Source organism: Colias eurytheme, chromosome 7, assembly GCF_061535395.1.
Source record: "Colias eurytheme isolate Ceu_HAF_F1 chromosome 7, ilColEury1 Martin Lab GWU primary, whole genome shotgun sequence".
NCBI lineage: Eukaryota > Metazoa > Arthropoda > Insecta > Lepidoptera > Pieridae > Colias > Colias eurytheme.
This window is the reverse complement of record NC_142986.1, coordinates 863,450-882,771: the sequence shown is the minus strand read 5'-3', so window position 1 is coordinate 882,771 and position 19,322 is coordinate 863,450. Positions and strand designations below refer to the sequence as shown.

Genomic DNA, 19,322 nt, shown 5'->3' with positions numbered 1-19,322 from the left:
ATGAGTAAGAATATCACTAATTGTGTTAAATATGTACTTACAAGATATAAAATACGGTAAATAACAGGTTTTGTTGTGATGATGTAAAGACTATAGAGTATTATAGACCATCATTCATGTATCTGTCAAGTGCTATTGCGTAATCTTGGATATTATTATAATCTCAGGTTGTAATATTTAAAAGCATTGCTCAGAAACATTTTGTACAATGTCTCAAAGTTAATTTTAAACAAATGTTCCGAGTCAGGAATGCAATAGACAGAATCTCACGCCACACTGGCGAATGTACAGACTACAGACTCATATAACAGATAAAGTGAACTTCCCGTGTAAGTTATAATTACCCATTGGAAAACCGTTGTCGTGGAAGGATCAATATTATAAACGTAGCGAGTTCAACAATGTAATCTTATGACAAAACATTCAATTTAAAATTGCCAATTTGTTCAGTTAAGAATTTATCCAATTCAAATTAACGAAACAAGGCGGATGATAAATTAGATCAATTTAATGTGCCCAATTTCGAACAACTTGAGATAAGACCCTAGTTAGTGTAATTGACAAACAGTCGACTATCCGTCTAATTGCTAATCGATGCCGTTGGGAATTGATCCAATTAAGAACCCTTTTAATCGCCGAAATAGTCCGTTCATTACCGGCAATTGTTAATCTATCCCTTTGGAATGAAGCCTCACAATATCACTATAAATAGCTTTCTAGACCAGCACGTGGAATGTTGACTATTTATTGTCTGAGACGCCATCTTGAGATAAAAGGGATTTAAGTATAATTGCAGCAGACCTAGAAACGTAGCGATAAGACGCGTTTCATTCATTGTATTGGTACTTATGATAATGAGGTGTCTATTACGTCGTGATCTGTCTCTTGATAAGGAAACCTTAGAGATAGCAGATCGTTTGGTAATGTTCAATATTCGTGACAAACTAAGTTAAAACCTTCTCGTACCAATTTAATTTGCAAGTACAAATCAAAACCAATGTTGGAAAATTTTCCATATTTTCTGCGCATTGGAGCCGGATTAGCATTTTTTGTAAAGGAACGTACGCTTCTTTAACCAGCTTATATGGTAACGTATTTATTAGCATTGATAAATCTTCTTATATCACTGGTTTATAAAAAATATAATACGTTGATGTAATATTTATTATTAGATATTGGACAATGCTGGCCTGCGTTATAAGATTACTTATGTATCTGATAAATCGCTCAGTTTGCTTCGTATCTTGACAACTCATGGATACTTTTGGCACGGAACTGCGAAGGGCAAATAAACAAATATTTTGATTCCTATAATTGCAAATTTTGACCTCATCCCAGAAGGAAATATACCTGAAACATTACTACAAAATGCAACGAACCCAGATAGAATACTTAGGTGCAGTTATATAATCCAGGGAAGCAAATGTTTTGCCAAATATATTACGTAGGTACGACTCAAGGCTCTTCATCTTATTTGGTATTCTTTTGTTGTCCGTTTGTGTAATTTCCGACCTAGATAACCTGAAGGATGCTCGCGAATTTGTTTTCGACAGTGTTACATGTAATGATAAGGATTTTATTGTCTTATAGGTTCCTGAATTCTAATGATTCATAAATTTGCATAACCTGATTGGGTGTATTTTGTTTCATTACATTAATGTTTTACAAATCACAATTACACAGTACATGAATAACATTTTTATTCTTTTGTTAGGTATATGTATTTATTTCATGCAAATCGAAAATCTTGGATCGAATTGTGTAGTTTTTTATCTACTGATGATGTAGATTGTTTCTATCTGATTATTTACCTGAATGGATTACTATTACATACTAATGTTTGTAATTTGTTCGACAAAATATACTAAAATTATAATTTGAATTGTAATTAAATAAAGCAAGATCTGACTCACAAAATATTAACGCTATCGACACAGTCAACCGTTTATTAATTCAGGTGTTTTTTTCTATTTACTGATCATTGAAAATTTCAAAACCATGCAACTACACGCAGCACGCACGCGTAATTTACAGTTGCCCAAATTTATACGCTATTGTAAGCAGACAAAGTCCATTTTCCACATTTAGGGCTTCAATTCGGAAACCCCAGGGTTCATCACGCATGCGTGCCATCTTCTTTCCCGGAACTAAGCCGCAGCTTTTCTCCGCGCACAAATAGAGATCTTAATTATAAGTTAATACGGTTTGTTTTAAATCCTCATTTTCGTACAATATTTGATCAGCTGTCCGGCGTGACAGTAATTCAGTTAGCTATGCAACGTCTACCGGCTTACCTGAGCCTGGGTTTTTATCAGTTTTTCATGTAATGTTAAGTCGAATCAGTTCTTATTGTGCTTGTCGTGTTGTTTTATGGTATCGTCGTAAACTGTGATCTTGTTAGCAATGTTTTGAGGTTATACAGCGTTGTTAGAGCAACTAATTTTCGCAGTACCTTGGTTACCATGTTTTTGTATCTACTGCGTCAATAGGTGCATTCAGTTTTAAGGATATCTGTAAAATTTTCCATTGATTGTTTATAAAATTACGTTTTATGTAATGTAAACATTTATGTTTTTAGAATTTTTCATAAATAACGCGTAGATGTGAGATGTAAATCTTTTATCATCTTTGAATCGCAAAATGTGTTGGTAAGCGCATAACTCGAGAACGGCTGAACCGATTTCGATAATTCTTTTTTTATTATATTCCTTGAAGTACGAGGATGGTTTTTGTGTAGAGAAAACGTAAATATGTACCACGGGCGAAGCCGGGGCGGACCGCTAGTTATTAACAGAGGCGGCTCGCCCTAAGGAGCGCTGGTGCAGTGAACTCCCATAAATAATTATAATAAAATCATAGTCCTTAATTTAATTATTACCATTAATTATTACTATTTAAAATCAATCGTAATCTTTAAAACTACTGTTAATACCAATGAATATATCCATCATTCCATCATCCCATACACCTGTATAATACCTACTGTATTAATGTAACGCGCGAAGCGGTGCGCTCACGATTGCGATCCAATGAAAAAAGATTTAGTACATTTCCTAATACGAAATCCAATAGGAGTGAAAGAGAGGGTTTTGCCAAAGCCCTGCGCGTGAAACAAAAGATTTTCTATGGAAAAGTAGCAAAATTCGGAGCGGCGCACCCGCAAACGTTGCCGGTTCGTTTTTACCGCCCGGCAGGACAGCGATAGCGCGCGCGGCGCGGCGCGACGTTGCCAGTTACCACTTCTATTAATATAAACAAACACTCGAGTCAACTTCAATGCACGCGCGCGATTCATGCAATTTTCTAATTAAAATTATAAAATACGTGTTGAAATAGCCTGTAGTTATCAGTATTACTTGTGAGTGTTAAAATGAACAATAATTATAATGTGGCGTTCATTAAAAAGTGTGATAAAACGTTACAAATTCGGCTTGAATGTAAAGCTAATGGACCGCCACGGCCTGAACTTGATCTTACGCAAAATGTACGACAAAAACGAAAACATATACGCGTGTGTTTAAATCTGAACAATATGTGAAAACACCGTGGTTGTGTGGTTGTGATGAAAGCAACAAACTATTTTGTTTTCCATGTCTTTTATTTAAAGCGGGCGCGGCCGGCGGAGGTGAGAGTGCTTGGACTGAAACGGGCGTTGACGACTTAGCTCATCTTTCAATCAAGATGAAAAAACATTCACAATCTCGGTACCATATTTTGTTGAATGAACTGCAATTGGCGTCTATCGGTCTTGTCGCTTTAGGTTATAGATATTTTTGCACACCAAAAAGAAAGACGTATCACGTATGCATTTTCTTTATAGTTAAGTAATTTTTTTGATAAATTGTACTGCTTTACACCATGTATTTTCAGTGTTTTATTTCAAGTGAACACCCATAAAATTTTGTCACGAGCCGCCTCTGGTTATTAATATGAATGACTCTGTGTTGTTGTTTAGTATTCCTTACGTTAACATCATTTATATCTCATGCATGTTGTTTTGTATCATGCCATCTAACACGTTTATAGATATATTTCCTTCCGTATTAATTTGAATGAATTATGGATAACCTTTTAAAATATGCGAGAGATTAATAATAATTTAACATAAGACCTCGATCAGGAAATGCGTCATGAAATGCGTCTGAAGCGTTATAATCTATGCAAGCGAAGTCCCGTTTTTCTGTGCAGGGTGCGAATACATTTAACATAATTTTTGTATGGTAAACTCCAACTCCACTCGATTTTACTTTCTTGCCTTTTGTTTACGTCTGAAATATATCTATTTGGATACCTGGACCTCGTGTTTTAGTGCCCATACGACTATCAAGGCGTGTTTCATGAAACTAGTCAACATATTATCATCTAAAATAAATTTTTTGATTTTATTTTTACTTTAAATTCTGACCTAATACTACGAAGGGTTCTTACTTCTTAATAATGAAAATTTTAAATCACTAGTCTTAGGAATATAGCTGTTTCAATATCTCGTTCGTTAAAAGCATGTCTACAATTACATCTCTTAACTAGCCACAATCGGATTTTAGCACAAGCTCTGTATTAAAAAAGTATTCCTTACACCCGTCATATTACATAGTATTATTTTATCTGTGATATTACATAAAATATATAGGTACATTTCCATGTCTATTATCGATAAAAACCTCTTATAACGTGTCCTGCAGTCACGCAATTTGACCGGCCACACCTGATTGCCACATTAGCTAAATTTAGACTCCACGTATTTCTATTATTGCCTAATAAGTTAAAAAGTTACGGTAGCTTAGTGTTTCAATTCAGACAAGTCCTTGGTACGAAATTTAATATATGAATGGTACCTAATTGCTCTGTACCATTCGAAAAGGATTCTAAAAGAACTTAGGTTTACCAAGTAATGTTTGAGATGAAGGTATGAGTAGATGATTTTTGATTAATTTATCAGTTTATATAATCAATTATTTTTTAACTGCCATCAATTCGGAACGTTTCTTGTACGATAAGAATTTCAATATATTTTTCTTTTTTTTCAAAGTTACTTGGTCCATTTAGTAAACTAAAATAGGATTTATTTTCATTCTCTCTTATTTCATTCTCATTCATTAACAATGTCTTTGTATACTTCATTTATCATACCTCGTGCATCATTAATTCACATGAATTAATTTAAAAGGAAAAAGATGTCAGTTATATAAGTTAAGAATACGATCTAGGCACTAAGGTGACCTCAATGACGGAGTCTAATAGCCTCTATTGTCAATGATTTATGGTCAATGTTGTATGCAATTGTTTCCATATTATTACATACTACATACAATAAACTTGGTGATTAGCTAATGTAAGAAAAATGAAGCAAAAACAGAATGAATGGAAATGATTTTGGAATTAGATGCGCCCGTGATTTCGACCCCGTTAATGATAGTTTTTGTGGGCAACACTATATTTAGCAATTTCATGAATAGCCGGAATCAGTAGTACTTACATTTATGATGTAACATATATTAATCTATTATTACATAAGAACGTAGTTTATTCAAATACCAACATACGAGGTCTTATGAACTATTTATCTTCGTTTCGTTACTACAATATTAATGCTAATTAACCATTGTGACAACTTTCTTTCATTACGCGATTAAGTGCTATCACGCCGTTCCCAACTATGTTCTAATCTAGACGTGAAATCATACTACGATGCCCTTGATAACCCACTAAGTAAATATTATATAACCATTGCGTAAATCTGAGCCAGAACGTGAAACTAATATTTGCATTTCAATTGACAGATCAAATACATGTCCAGGGACATGCGCATGACATCACCGTATTGTCCATGTTTCAATGCATGACAATATATGCGCGTTTGAAGAATAAATATTATTGTTTATCTTGTCCAATTTGTTTTACGTTCCATTGTGTTTAATGAATAGATTGTTATGAGCACTGGAGAAGTGAAAACTAATGCTGCAAAGTTGATAGCTATTCTATGTTGATAATACTTTCGAATTGGAGCCTGGTGGTATGTATTTAGACTATTTTGTTTTGCGTATTGCATTGGTCGTCTTGTATGTATTTAAGTGTACTCAATTCGTAACACTCGTTGTCTATATTATGAATTATGTTGATTGTATATTGAGATTTAACGAATATAGGTAAGTATATCGTGAGCTGATAAACAATATTCGCGGTCTCGCAACTAAATGCACTCCGGTTGGAGCATATCAGAGTTTAATTATTTATAGTCCACTGTGTACTGCCTAGTGGCTATAGTAGGAGTCCGACCCAACATAGGGACCTTTCGAAAGATTTTTGAGGCTCTAGGAATGCGAAATCGCATTCTCCATTAAAAGAAGTGGAACACAGGTTCGGGTCTTTTAAATAAGACGGTCGCATATCAACTCGCGTTATCTATTCGCATTACACATTATTGTGTACCTACATCGACTACATCTACATGCTTATTTTACGAATAAGGTAACTAGTCTAATCAGCGCTTTAGTTATAAGATCTGGGTCGTGCTGAGCTGATAAAAGCTCACAGGTATGGTGATAAGTACATTCCTTGCATACATTGAAACTTGAAAGTCCTCGAATCCCGCGTCAGGGTATTTATTAGTCTAACATTCTTTAGCATTTTGCAACTAAAAGTATTCACCTCAGAAATGTTTCAGGTACGTTTTGAATAGCTAGGTACCTAATTGTCGAAATTCACTTACCATTTCGATCACGTGGCTTGATTCATGCAATGTCGCCGATGTAGATGCGTGTTGCATACTGATGGCCTGACGCTCGTCAGTACCTGTGACGTCACGTCCGGTCACGGTCAGTGTTAGAGAACCAAAATAATAGGATTTGTGGAATGATAGGAAGTGTGGTAATAGTAAATGATTAAGTGGATGGGTTCCGCTGGGTCGGTTAAGGCTTTGTGTCATTCATAGTTGGTTACAAAACAGTAACGATTTTAATGAAATGCGTAGTTATTATGCGTCTGGAACTACATTGTAGTTACTATCGTAAATCTTGTTAGTAATTACATATTGTATCGATAAATCCCATACAAATCACGCGCAATCAATAGCGTTGAAAAGCGATAACAAATACTAAGTCATGAAAGTTTTTGTTTATCATTTCTCTAAGAATTTTCACACGAACTTTCCCAAACGTGAGAACATCGCCCATCCCTCTCGGATGGGTGCCGTGGGAGGGAGATATAATGGTCGTGATTTATCTTCACTGCAATCAGCTGTTTGTCGAAATTGCGGTACCTACATCCGTTGTTGCTTTACTTTTATATGCATTGTTATAACATGTGTTAGGTAATTGTGATGATTCGGCGATGATAAGTTGGTCTTTTTCATTATTTAAAATTTAAATTGAACATCCAAGAACGAAGGATAAAACATAACAGTACCTACATACATATTTTTATGAATCTGCATTGTAATACAATTAAAAATATTCTAAAATAATTACATGAAGAGGATATACCTACTACGTATTAAAAAATCGGATTAATTTTATTTTAAAGAAAAATAGTTCAGAATATACCTTTAACTATTATAATTGTTATTTCTTTTTGCATATAAAAAAACCGTTCAAACAAATACCACATACAACGGTAATTACGAATTAACTGTTTAAAGAGCTTTCGAACTTCCTGTATTATGTGGTCTCAGCCCTCAGGTGCAAAAATAATTAATATTTTTTATGGTTATGTCGTGTTTAATGTAGCGGTTCACAGAAGTTTTGTTTTTAATGCACTTTGTATGTACAGAAGAGCACTACATTTCTCTTAATTGTCGTAATGTTTAAAATTTCAAGCATTTAAGGTAAAATAAAAAATTTTATTTTTTTAATGAAAAAGGCACTAAGTAAATATAAAATGCAATTAAAACATAATTAAAATATCGTTTATTACTCCAATACAATTATACTAATGAGAACGTAATATAAAAATACTTTTAATTTTATTATTCTAAATATTGCATAATCTGTGGTCGCAACTATGTTGCATATTTAGTATTTACGCAGTGGAGTATGACACGACATAAGATCTGCCCTACTAATAACATCTCAAAGGCTTCGTTAATCTTATCTCTTATATATAAAAATGAATCGCAAAATGTGTTGGTAAGCGCATAACTCGAGAACGGCTGAACCGATTTCAATAATTCTTTTTTTATTATATTCCTTGAAGTACCAGGATGGTTCTTATGTAGAGAAAACGTAAACATGTACCACGGGCGAAGCCGGGGCGGACCGCTAGTGTTTTAATAAATACATATTATGAAATAAACATTGTTTAGTCGAGAGTCGAGACATGCGAAATCAGAAAAGTGCGATATTTTCTTATGTCGATAAATTATAAATTGCTACAATTGTTAACTGCGATTGAGAAGATCAATGCCATTACAATGTACATTGTACTAATTATAATTAAAATTTGTATTTCAATTCCACTATTATAAAATAAAACCGAGTACCTACTTTTTCTCTTCCTTTTTTTTAAGACCAATGTGACAACTAATATTGAAAAGTAACATCGTTAGTATTTCAAACAGCACCTCACTAGACACTAAGGATAAACCGTTACCATCCAGTTTAGTTCTAAACGATTCCGTTATTTTACAATCTCGGAAAATAACCTGCGAGTTCCTGACTGGTTAAGGAAAAAGAGAAAAATACTTAAAGCATTATTAGCTTTAACAAGTGTGTTTGTATAGGCAATTTATTCTACATATTCAATTGATACCAAACTAATCAATCGTTAATAAATAAAAGTAGTAAAAAAGGGTATTTATTTATAAGATGCACCAATAATGGCTCAATTACTTCGACGAATGACGAGTACAATATGGAGGTCTTCAAGCGTAGAGTGAACAGCCCCCCTATGCAAGTGGCTTTCTGTTAGCGTAGCGTTCAATAGAATAGACTACAAATGTATGAGATTGACGTAAGCTGTAGATAAACGTATCAACAGCTTACGTCAATCTCATACATTCGTAGTCTATTCTATTGAACGCTACGCTAACAGAAAGCCACTTGCATAGGGGGGCAGGTACCTTCTAGGGAAGCGCGTTCCATCTTAGACCACATCTCAGCTTAACATCAGGCGAGATTGTGGTCAAGCGCTTCCCTATACCCAATAAAAGAAATACTACAATTCACATGAAGCAGGCGCAAACAACATTGATAACAGTAACTCGAAAATCTGTCTAAGCATATACCACACATACCTGCTTATGTAATCAATACGTAGTATAAAACAAAGTCGCTTTCCCTGTCCCTATGTCCCTATGTCCCTTTGTACGCTTAAATCTTTGAAACTACGCAACGGATTTTGATGCGGTTTTTTTTAATAGATAGAGTGATTCAAGAGGAAGGTTTATATGTATAATAAGATCCATTAAGTAGTGGAGAAGTACTGTTATTTTTTAGGTTTCTAATGTGATGTCGTAAAAAATTACATTTTTTCCGCTTACATTGCAAACGCAGGCTGAACCCTACGAGTTTTATCAAAATAATGTACTAAGTATTATACACATTGAAAAGGTCTACAGAAAAGTCCGCGATGGTATATGTCTATCTCTTATGGATAACCCACAATAACTTTTTTTTGTCATTTACTTTTTACGACAAATAATGGCTAATTTTCGAAGCGATTTTAACCAATACAGCATTAATCCTTAACCAATTAAATACCATGGATACATTGTTCATTTAATATAGATCTATATGGCCCTTTACACCGTATGATTTAAGTGAATATTTTCGAAGATATTACAGATTTAAAAATTGCAGGACATAGCGTTTGCGGCCGCCCGGCTATGTATTTTATACCCGTGCGATGCCGGAGGCCGGAGCGGGCCGCTATATTTTTATACCTATACAACGTTCACAATTTTTCTGTAGTGTATTTAGCTGTGGTATTTAGTATCAGCATTGCACCCGTGCGAAGCCGGGGCGGGTCGCTAGTTAGAATATAAAATAATTTCGCAAGTGACATTATAAAGCGATTACGAACATAATTGAGTCAGAATGACTCTTGGAATGACTTATTTCGTGACATCTCTTCGCCAATTAAACTGCAGTGGAGTTCAAGGAAATGGCATTTACATTTAAATACCACGGGGTTACAAGGTTTAGTCGGTTCTAGACTTTTAATGGCCTTATTCACTGTTATATAATGAAAACGACGGTATATTTTGTACTAGACTCGCTCGGAAGTCGAAATTCGACATTCTTACACGAACGACTATCTGTGTACCACTGCATGTACCGCGATCAGCAATACTTGGCAGATTACTGTGTAGTAGGAATTGCATTTTAAAAACTATAACTACATATTTTTAAACGTATTTTTTTACATTTTTTATAGTATGTATTTGCAATTACCTACAACCTACATAATTAAGTGTATCAAGGTTAACATTACTCAAACAGAGGTTTGGCACACGCCAATCCCTCAGACCAACCCTACCCTTCAGGTTATCAAGGTTAGCTCGTAGATATTGTCCAATTTATCATCATTATGTGTACGACCTTAATATGCCAAAAATATGTTATACCTTTGGCACAGATTAAGTTACTACGTAACCTTTGGTAGGAAATAAGTAATAATAATTCTTATTTTTTGCACAATATACCTAAACTATTTTCATACATCGATCGATATAATATTATGATCGAGATATTATGAATTATGATCATTCCGCAAATGACTTCTGTAAACAGAAGAAAATAAAATTTGACCTGGAATTCTTATCTTAACTCGTACGTGTGAACTCTCACTTTATCCTATCAGATTCAGAGTATTATAGACTTCCGTATTACACTTTATTCATTGTCATCCTACGGAATCGGGAACTTGTCGATTGTCGTCGCTACCGACCATCGATATTTAAAAGAGGACTTTTGTAAATTTTAGTAACTTATAAATGATGTACTTACTAAATGAATTAATTCATACCCAAATAAAAATAATTTTTATTCCTAAATTTTAAATTATTTGAACGATTGTACTTATTAAATTTCAACGTAAGTTCTAACACGTTCTGGATTACTAGGTGTCTCCTTTATCGATATTTAAAAGAGGACTTTTGTAAATTTTAGTAACTTATAAATGATGTACTTACTAAATGAATTAATTCACACCCAAATAAAAAGAATTTTTATTCCTAAATTATTTGAACGATTGTATTTAACTTCAACGAAAGTTCTAACACGTTCTGGATTACTAGGCCTCTTCTTATTAATATTTTATTTGTTGCTATTACATTATGCCATTAACACGATGAAAATTACATTACATTATCTTTCTAAACTGTATATTATTAATTGACCCTTATTAATTAAAAACTATATAAATAATTCGTTAAACATCATTTCCTAAAACATGACACGGTGTCCAAGAATTTGACCTAAAGTACAGTTACGTATGCACATGGGAACTGTTGAAATGCTAAACTCGACACAAATCGGACCGTTATACGGAATTCTCTTGAGTATAGAACTAATGCTTATGGCCAATTCGAATGCCTTGCATTTGTAAGCGGTTAATTCTTAAAACACAGAATTTACCGGTCAAGTAACGCTTTTTTCAAATGAAGTTAATAAAAAGAACATAATAATTTAACTATGTAGTAGAGTTTTTTATTTAGGGCATAGGCTATGCTTGCTCATATTTAAAGAAAATTATAAGCGAAATACTCTTCCCTACGAACCCATGTGCTTATCTTAGGACGTGGGTTTTATTATATGTGTCAGGTCAATCTCTACTTATCCACTTTTTAGATTAAATACTAGTATGTATTTACTATTTAGTAATTTTAGTATCGCAACGAACGATATAATTGCACAAACGACAATTTAATTATTCAGTAAAAACCGTAATTAAAATAAAACAAAGCACCAAATAACTGGAACATATGTTTCGTAAATACCAATTTGCCGTAATGTTTCTTTAAGTATCGTTTTTTGAGTTAAGGAAAACCTGAACATGTTAACAATGTAATTCTTTTAACTTCAAAATATGAATGCTTTGGATGCATACATTAAAAGTTAGTCGAAATAATTTTTATTGCAAGATTATTATAAGCTAATATGTATTTACAATATACAGTATGTTAGTATGTAATATAGGGCCGATTTTTCAATGCTTGGATAAAACTTATCCGTCTAATAAAGTATTACACGATAATATTAAAATGTCACGTAAACTGTCAAATACGGGCAATTAGAATACGTTTTTAAAATGGTAGTTACATTATTCGACGAATAAGTTTTATCCAAGCATTGAAAAATCGGCCCTTAGTCTTTAATAAATCTAACAATCAAAATATAGGTAATGTCGCTATTTTGTAATGAGAGGCATTCATATTAATTTCTCTAATTTGTAATCCTATCATGCACAGAAAATATTTGTGCTATGTATTATTTTAGGCTAAGTGGTTAAGTATTCTGTGTGTGTTCGCTACGAATTAATGACTCATTCGTTATAGGTACAGACTACAGACGATAAAAATAAAATTAATAAACTCTATGTACATAAAGGAACCTGTTACATAATCAATGTATGAAATCATTAAAAATGTTTGTATTCAATTGTAAATCCCCTTAAATCCCTCGTAAAAATAATAAAAAAGGTCCTCAAATTACATGAAAGTTGCTGCGTTACTTTTGGTACCTATTCTCTAATATTTTTCATACTTATTCAAATATTCACGGACATAGATCTAAATACTGTATTCCATCATAGAATATCTGCGAAAATTAGTTGCTCTATTTTTATTTTCCCTATTTTCTCTACGTTTACGTAAAGCTTAACCTATACCGATAATATATACCCATATATTATGAGTGTATAAGTGCCAAAAACCATGGATAGCCACGAATCAAGAAGTTCTAGGGCGAGCGAATCGCCAGGAGACACCATGAACGACGTCTATGCGGCTTGGCGTAAGTTCAAATTTGGCAGCCATCTTGAAACAAAGGATTCTATTGTTGTGTAACTTTTGAGATCTTATAACTTTAGTTTTAGTTCTTACCTACATAATTTTTTAAACATTTTCTAGAGAATTGTGGAATCCATTTTTAACTCAAAATGTTCAACGAAATCAATACATTTAAATCGATTAAGGTACTCAGAAGAATATATTATAATAGCTACATTTTCGTAATTGCTCACTGAAGTTAAAATTATTGACTGATTATCAGTCAATTTAAATATTGTTTGATGTGTCATATTCAGCTTGATTGATGATCAGCATTGTTGACAACAACTACCACGTCCACTTTAAAAGATTAATAATGTAAATATATTTCAGAATATAATATTATGTCGATTATATTGAAATATTTTCAAGCATGCATCTATTGATTATTATTAGTTAAATTGGTGCAAATTAAATAGAAGATCTTATTTGGGCTTTAGTACTTATTTTATATTAATGTTAAATAGCATTTATTAAATACCTAAATACTTACAGAGTTAGATAAACAATTGTACTTTTTAGCAAGACATATTAATATAAAATTACATACGTTTAATATGTTATTAGATTTTGCACAACCTTCACGTACTATTGCAATGTTGTCACATGTGTTGGCAAATTTGCAATTGATACAAGGCTGTTGGCTAACTTTGTGAAATATCTTTATTATTTTAGACTGCGCAATTAAATCCTCCTACTGATTATAGGATAATAATCTTTTCTTTTATCGTCCTTTGATGTACGTTGATATTTTCTTTTTGTTATAAATTATATTTTATAGAAGATATTTTTGTTCTACTGTGATTTCTACTTATTTGTTGTTTGTATACTTATTAGTTATTACTTATACCTACCCATAGTATGATAAATATTTATCTTATATACTATTCAATTCGAATCACATCATCATTACCTCAGAGGTTATTATTTTGTATTTGTGTACCTGTGTACCTACATAATATTATGTAACTACGTACATATACTACGAAGACTTCCACTAATTCTACAATTCGCAATTAATCAGCAATTTTTATTTTTAGATGAACTAAAAATAAAAATTGCTGATTAATGATTAATGATCAAGTGGGAAAAAACACCGGTAGTGCGTAACAAGTATGACTAGCCCATATGAGGCATTTCCTCAACTTACACTTTCGATATTATATCACATGTGACCAAGGATTTCCTTTTAGTTTAAATTAACACGTCATTAAAACGAAGTAACAAGTTTTCGAATAATTAAATGTATCAGTAATTGGTTGTTAAAATTTGTCACAATATAATATGTATGTGAATATTATTCCAGTCTCGGTGCCTTATCTGTATCTTTAAAATACAGAATTTCATATATTTTTATTTTTAATTAACATTACGAAAACATTATGTAGCTACTTAGGTATTTATTTCCAAAATGCCTCAAAATATTCCACTTGTAAAACTAATAAGGCATGATAGAAAGTTTAGGTACATTTTCAATGCCATCAATAAAACTTTTAAATTCCACTTGTTTATAAAATGTTTTTCTATGGGCCTCATACACGTGATGTATATTTTAATGTTTAAAAAACCGGTCAGTCGTAACGAGGGACACTATTAATATTCGTAATAGCCGAAATACTGATAAAACCTATTAATATGATAAGCACGGTGTGTTTCATGTTTCGTTTGAATTAAATACTGATTGAGATAAATAAGAATGTACTAATAGTGTAGTATTATATTATGTAAGTATCTGTTATATGTTTTGAACGCATTCATATCACAACGAAATTAACAAATATTACAGGCATAAAAATTCAGAAAGAATCAATTTTATTGAAAAAGCTGCTTATTAAAATAAATAAAATATATAAAAGATCGTCGTCGTTTCTATAAGCACATTGTATTGACTTATTCCTAATTTTTAAACTTATCTACGCATACAAACTAACGACTATAGAATATAGTCACAATAATATAAATTACAATAAGAACAAGCTGAACAACATAAAAGGAATATGTTTAAGTGTAAATTAGTCGTGCCTTCCATGAAAGGATACATATTATGTTACATACTTTAATTTGGAAATTCCAAAACGAGGATAGTGAAATTATGACTTAGGTTTTAACAGGTGTGAGGCGATATAATAATAATTAATAAGTATCATTCTTATTTGTACGTGATAATCACAAGATATTAATTATTTTTTTCTGTGAACCGTAAAGTAAAGTTATCTCTATTTGTTATTCAATTTACTTTGGAAAGAAATTATACTAAATCGATGACCTAAAATGATAACTTGATGCCCTTATTAATAAATGTTAGGATATATGAATTTAATAATAGTGACATCAAGTGTGAATGAAGGAAGAGCACGTATATAATTATCTCTTCCATTTATTTAGTCACGTGCATAAACAAGACTGTGAAACCATTAGGCTTTAATCATACATGCTGAAATTTATGTTACATGGAAATTATATACCTAATAACAATCAAAATCTCTTTATTCCAGATGAAATGCTAGAGAGCGAAGGGGCCGGGCTGGCCGCGCGGGTGGCCGAGCTAGAAGTGCGGTGTTCCCGCCAGGCGGAGGAACTACTCTGCCTCCGCTCCACATTGGCCGATGCTCTACGAAGGTTGAACGCGCTGGAGGGCCGCGCGCCGGCTACAGCAAGCGCACCTAGAAACGGCACATATACTGGTAAATATATTTAACTGCTTGTGCTTAAATTAAATAAGTATAATAATTTTATTAAATTATATGAAAACAACATGCGATCTAACTAATAATATGATCGACTCAGCGTCGTTTTATGATGTCGTACATATTATTTAAAACGAATTAATAATTTTAATTTATCCAAATTTTTGCACTTTATGATGTCATGCAAACACCGTCATAAAAAGGTCATTTCTTTCCCCTTAACCCGGTACATAATTTCGTTTACAATTCAATTAACAAGCTATATCTAAATTCCAGGATCAACAGGCACCCCCACACGAGAGCTGCGCATCACAAGACAGTCCACATACCGGGAGACAGCGAAACGCAGTTCCAGCTATGGATCCAGTGCATCATCATTACCTCAGAGGTTATTAGCACTTCATATTACAGACAAAGTTCTCCATCAAGTCTGTCTGTCTATTCGCGATTTAATCAAAAACTACTACATCCATTTACATTCCGTTTTCGCCAATGAATAGTGTAATTTTCGAGGAAAGTTTTACTTATAGACTTTCTTAAGTAATAGACAACATGGGCAAAGCCGCGAGTTAAAAGCGTTTCACCGAGATTAAAAGTAGCCTATGTCACTCTGTAGCCTCCTAAATATCTCCGGCCAAAAAAAAATCGCACCGTCGGGATATCAAAGAGACACAAACACACTTTCGTATATTATAAATAATCAGTAAGGAAAGGATTTATAAGCAGAAGAAATAAAAATATACGAGAAATCTATCTCGTATAGAAATCTTAACTATCATCAGCATAAAGGTTTTGTTGATAATACACCACATAGTATCAAACTGGTTTAAGGACATTATCTAGTTTTATTTTTAACTAACATGATGTTTTTGATAATGATGTCATACAAAATGAGCGGTATAGAGTATACACATGAGAATAGTATCATAGTGAGAATCTAATGCTTTTCAAGATCCGGATAAAGATTAACAAGCTTGTTCAATAAACCGCATCATATACATAAAACTCCGACACAACACACATACTATATACAATTTCCTATTTCCTGCAAATATTTTAAATGCGAAAGTTTGTGAGAATGTGTGTGTGTTTGTTACTCTTTCACGAAAATACTATTGAACCGGTTACAATGAAATTTAGCACACATATAGAGGGTAACTTGGATTAACACATAGGGTAGGTTTTATCCCGGAAATCCCATGGGAACGGGAATAATGCTGGTTTTCCTTTGAAAACTCGAGCGAAGCCGCGGGCGGAAATCTAGTACGCTATAAATCTACTGTATTTTTTGGTCTGAGTCAAATTTATTTCATACGAATGCATTTAATAAATTAAGAAACCAATATTAAACTGAAATAAAGTAGGTTTGTTGAGACGATGTAATGCTTACAATCTAAAGTAACCCACTTTTCGTCTGGATATCGGATATCCACGTTGCGAATAGATGAAACATAATATGATTTTTTTTATTTTATTTGGGAAACAAACACTGGAAATTGTAATCCTTAGTTATGAATAATAAGAAAATTTGTTTTTATATTTTATAATTATTTGTCAATAATTTTTTTTAGATTCCTCACATCGTAGACTATCAGAATATATCCCGATTGTTTGTTATCGGATCAAAAATTGAAATCAAAACATTTCATTCTAATGGGAAGATCCATACCATGATTATGTTCGTATTTGTATCACTTCGAAAGTAATTTCGATAGATGGCGCTGCGCTGGCTTATATTTTTGACCACGCTAAATCGGGCGCAAATCTAGAAAGATGGTCGGTTTTAAAACAAAAATAAATAATCTAAAGTATATTTGTAGGAATAGGACAGAATTTTAATCGTTCATCGGTTATACTGCGAGTGTTAACTTAACAATTACTGTTACATTTTAAATTAAACAATGGTGAACTAAACGGAGAACAGTTCTGAGCAGTGGAGGCTCGGAATTCTTCGATGTTCAAATGACGTGTCGTTTCTCTGGCGCGGCTCCACGAGCTAGGCTCTGTTGAAGTAAAGTTGAAGTACGTACCATGAATCAACCGTCAATTTCACTGTAATGACGGTGCTGCCACCTACGTTAGAAATCCATACTAATGACCGTCTTCAAAAGCGTGTTTTGAGTCAAATAAACTTAATTTTATTCATTGAGTTACTATGTACTACGTACTAGAGAGGCCATCGCTACTACACTATTTGTAACACGAGTTAGAGTCAATCGTCTCCAAACAATTTTCTTTTGTTATATTGATTGGTTTAAATTGATAAGTTTATTCATATTTTTTTAATAATATAAACAATATTTATTTGTTACATTGATTGGTTTTAATTTATAAGTAACTAGATTTCCGCCCGCGGCTTCGCCCGCGTTTGCAAAGGAAAACCCGCATAGTTCCCGTTCCCGTGGGATTTCCGGGATAAAACCTATCCTATGTGTTAAGTCCAAGTAAATCCAAGTTATCCTCTATATGTGTGCTAAATTTCATTGTACAATCGGTTCAGTAGTTTTAACGTGAATGAGTAACAAACATCCATACATCCATACTTACAAACTTTCGCCTTTATAATAGTATTTATGTATTATTATTTTTTATTGTATCTTCCCCAGACGCGGCCCGCAGCACCAATCAACGGGCTCCCTGCAGTCGGACTCGCCCGCGTCCTCCTCGTCCCTCTCCCCCGCGCCGTCCCCCTCGCCCCGCGCGACCCCCGCACCGCACCACGTGCCCGCACCACAGCCATATAGGTAAATATTGAATGTAGATATAGTAGAATAGAGATATATAGTAAACTACCAAACCGGGCGAACTCCGTTTCGCCACCAGAGACACCTTTTCTTTGCTATAAACCTCACGGAGCCCGAGACCTTTCCAACGAATGCAAAACCGAGGAAATCGGTTCATGTGTTCTGGGGTCAGGAAGGAAAACCCGACTTATTTTTATATAGTAGATATGTAAACTTAGATATATGTAGTATAGTCCGGGATACATCGCCCATTTTTGCAAGTGATTACTATCAAGCTAATTTTTCGTGAGTAGCTTTATTTTGATGAGATGCCGAATAATTTCATGTATGAAACTCTCGATTGTGGTAGCTACCAGAGGAAACAAGGATAAAATATTTTGATTTGATGGTTCTCGGTCCATATTAGAGATGCTTTTAGATTCTTATCGCCTCTATTATTTTTTATTATTTTTTACATGTATTATTTAGTTGCTAAGTATAATTATTATTTAGATGCTGATTGCAAATAGTTTTTAGTTTTCAAAACTGTACTATGACGTTTTTTTATTCAATTAAAGACTATTATCAATTATTGAATATTCTAACAATTGTGCGACAGAAGTAGCGATGATTATTTTGCATTTTTATATCTTTCTGCTGAAATTTAATATACGATTTTTATTATTAAGAAGAGTTATTCCTACGCAGAAAAGTGTAATTCTTTGCATGTTTTTGAAACGATAATCAGTTATGACAAAATTCCTTTAAAAATGTAATAGAAAGTACTTTTTAAACTTCGTATCAAATTTTATCTCAATCGTTCCAATATGAATAAAATAAAACCATCACCGCCTAAAAAATACAAATTTCTGTTCAAGAATTTTTAATTTTTTGACCATCAGACATGACTGTTATTTTTTATACTGA

At 33.1% G+C, this 19,322-nt stretch overlaps 1 protein-coding gene across 1 annotated transcript in view; it reads left to right on the top strand.

The window, feature by feature from the left end:
* Positions 1–19,322, top strand: part of LOC149906876 (echinoderm microtubule-associated protein-like 2) — a 78,368-nt gene that overhangs the window by 35,589 nt on the left and 23,457 nt on the right. Inside the window, exons 3-5 of the mRNA XM_090103946.1 lie at positions 15,481–15,669; positions 15,949–16,060; positions 18,279–18,416. Coding sequence (XP_089960072.1) covers positions 15,481–15,669; positions 15,949–16,060; positions 18,279–18,416 — 439 coding nt within the window. The remainder of the gene's footprint in view (positions 1–15,480; positions 15,670–15,948; positions 16,061–18,278; positions 18,417–19,322) is intronic.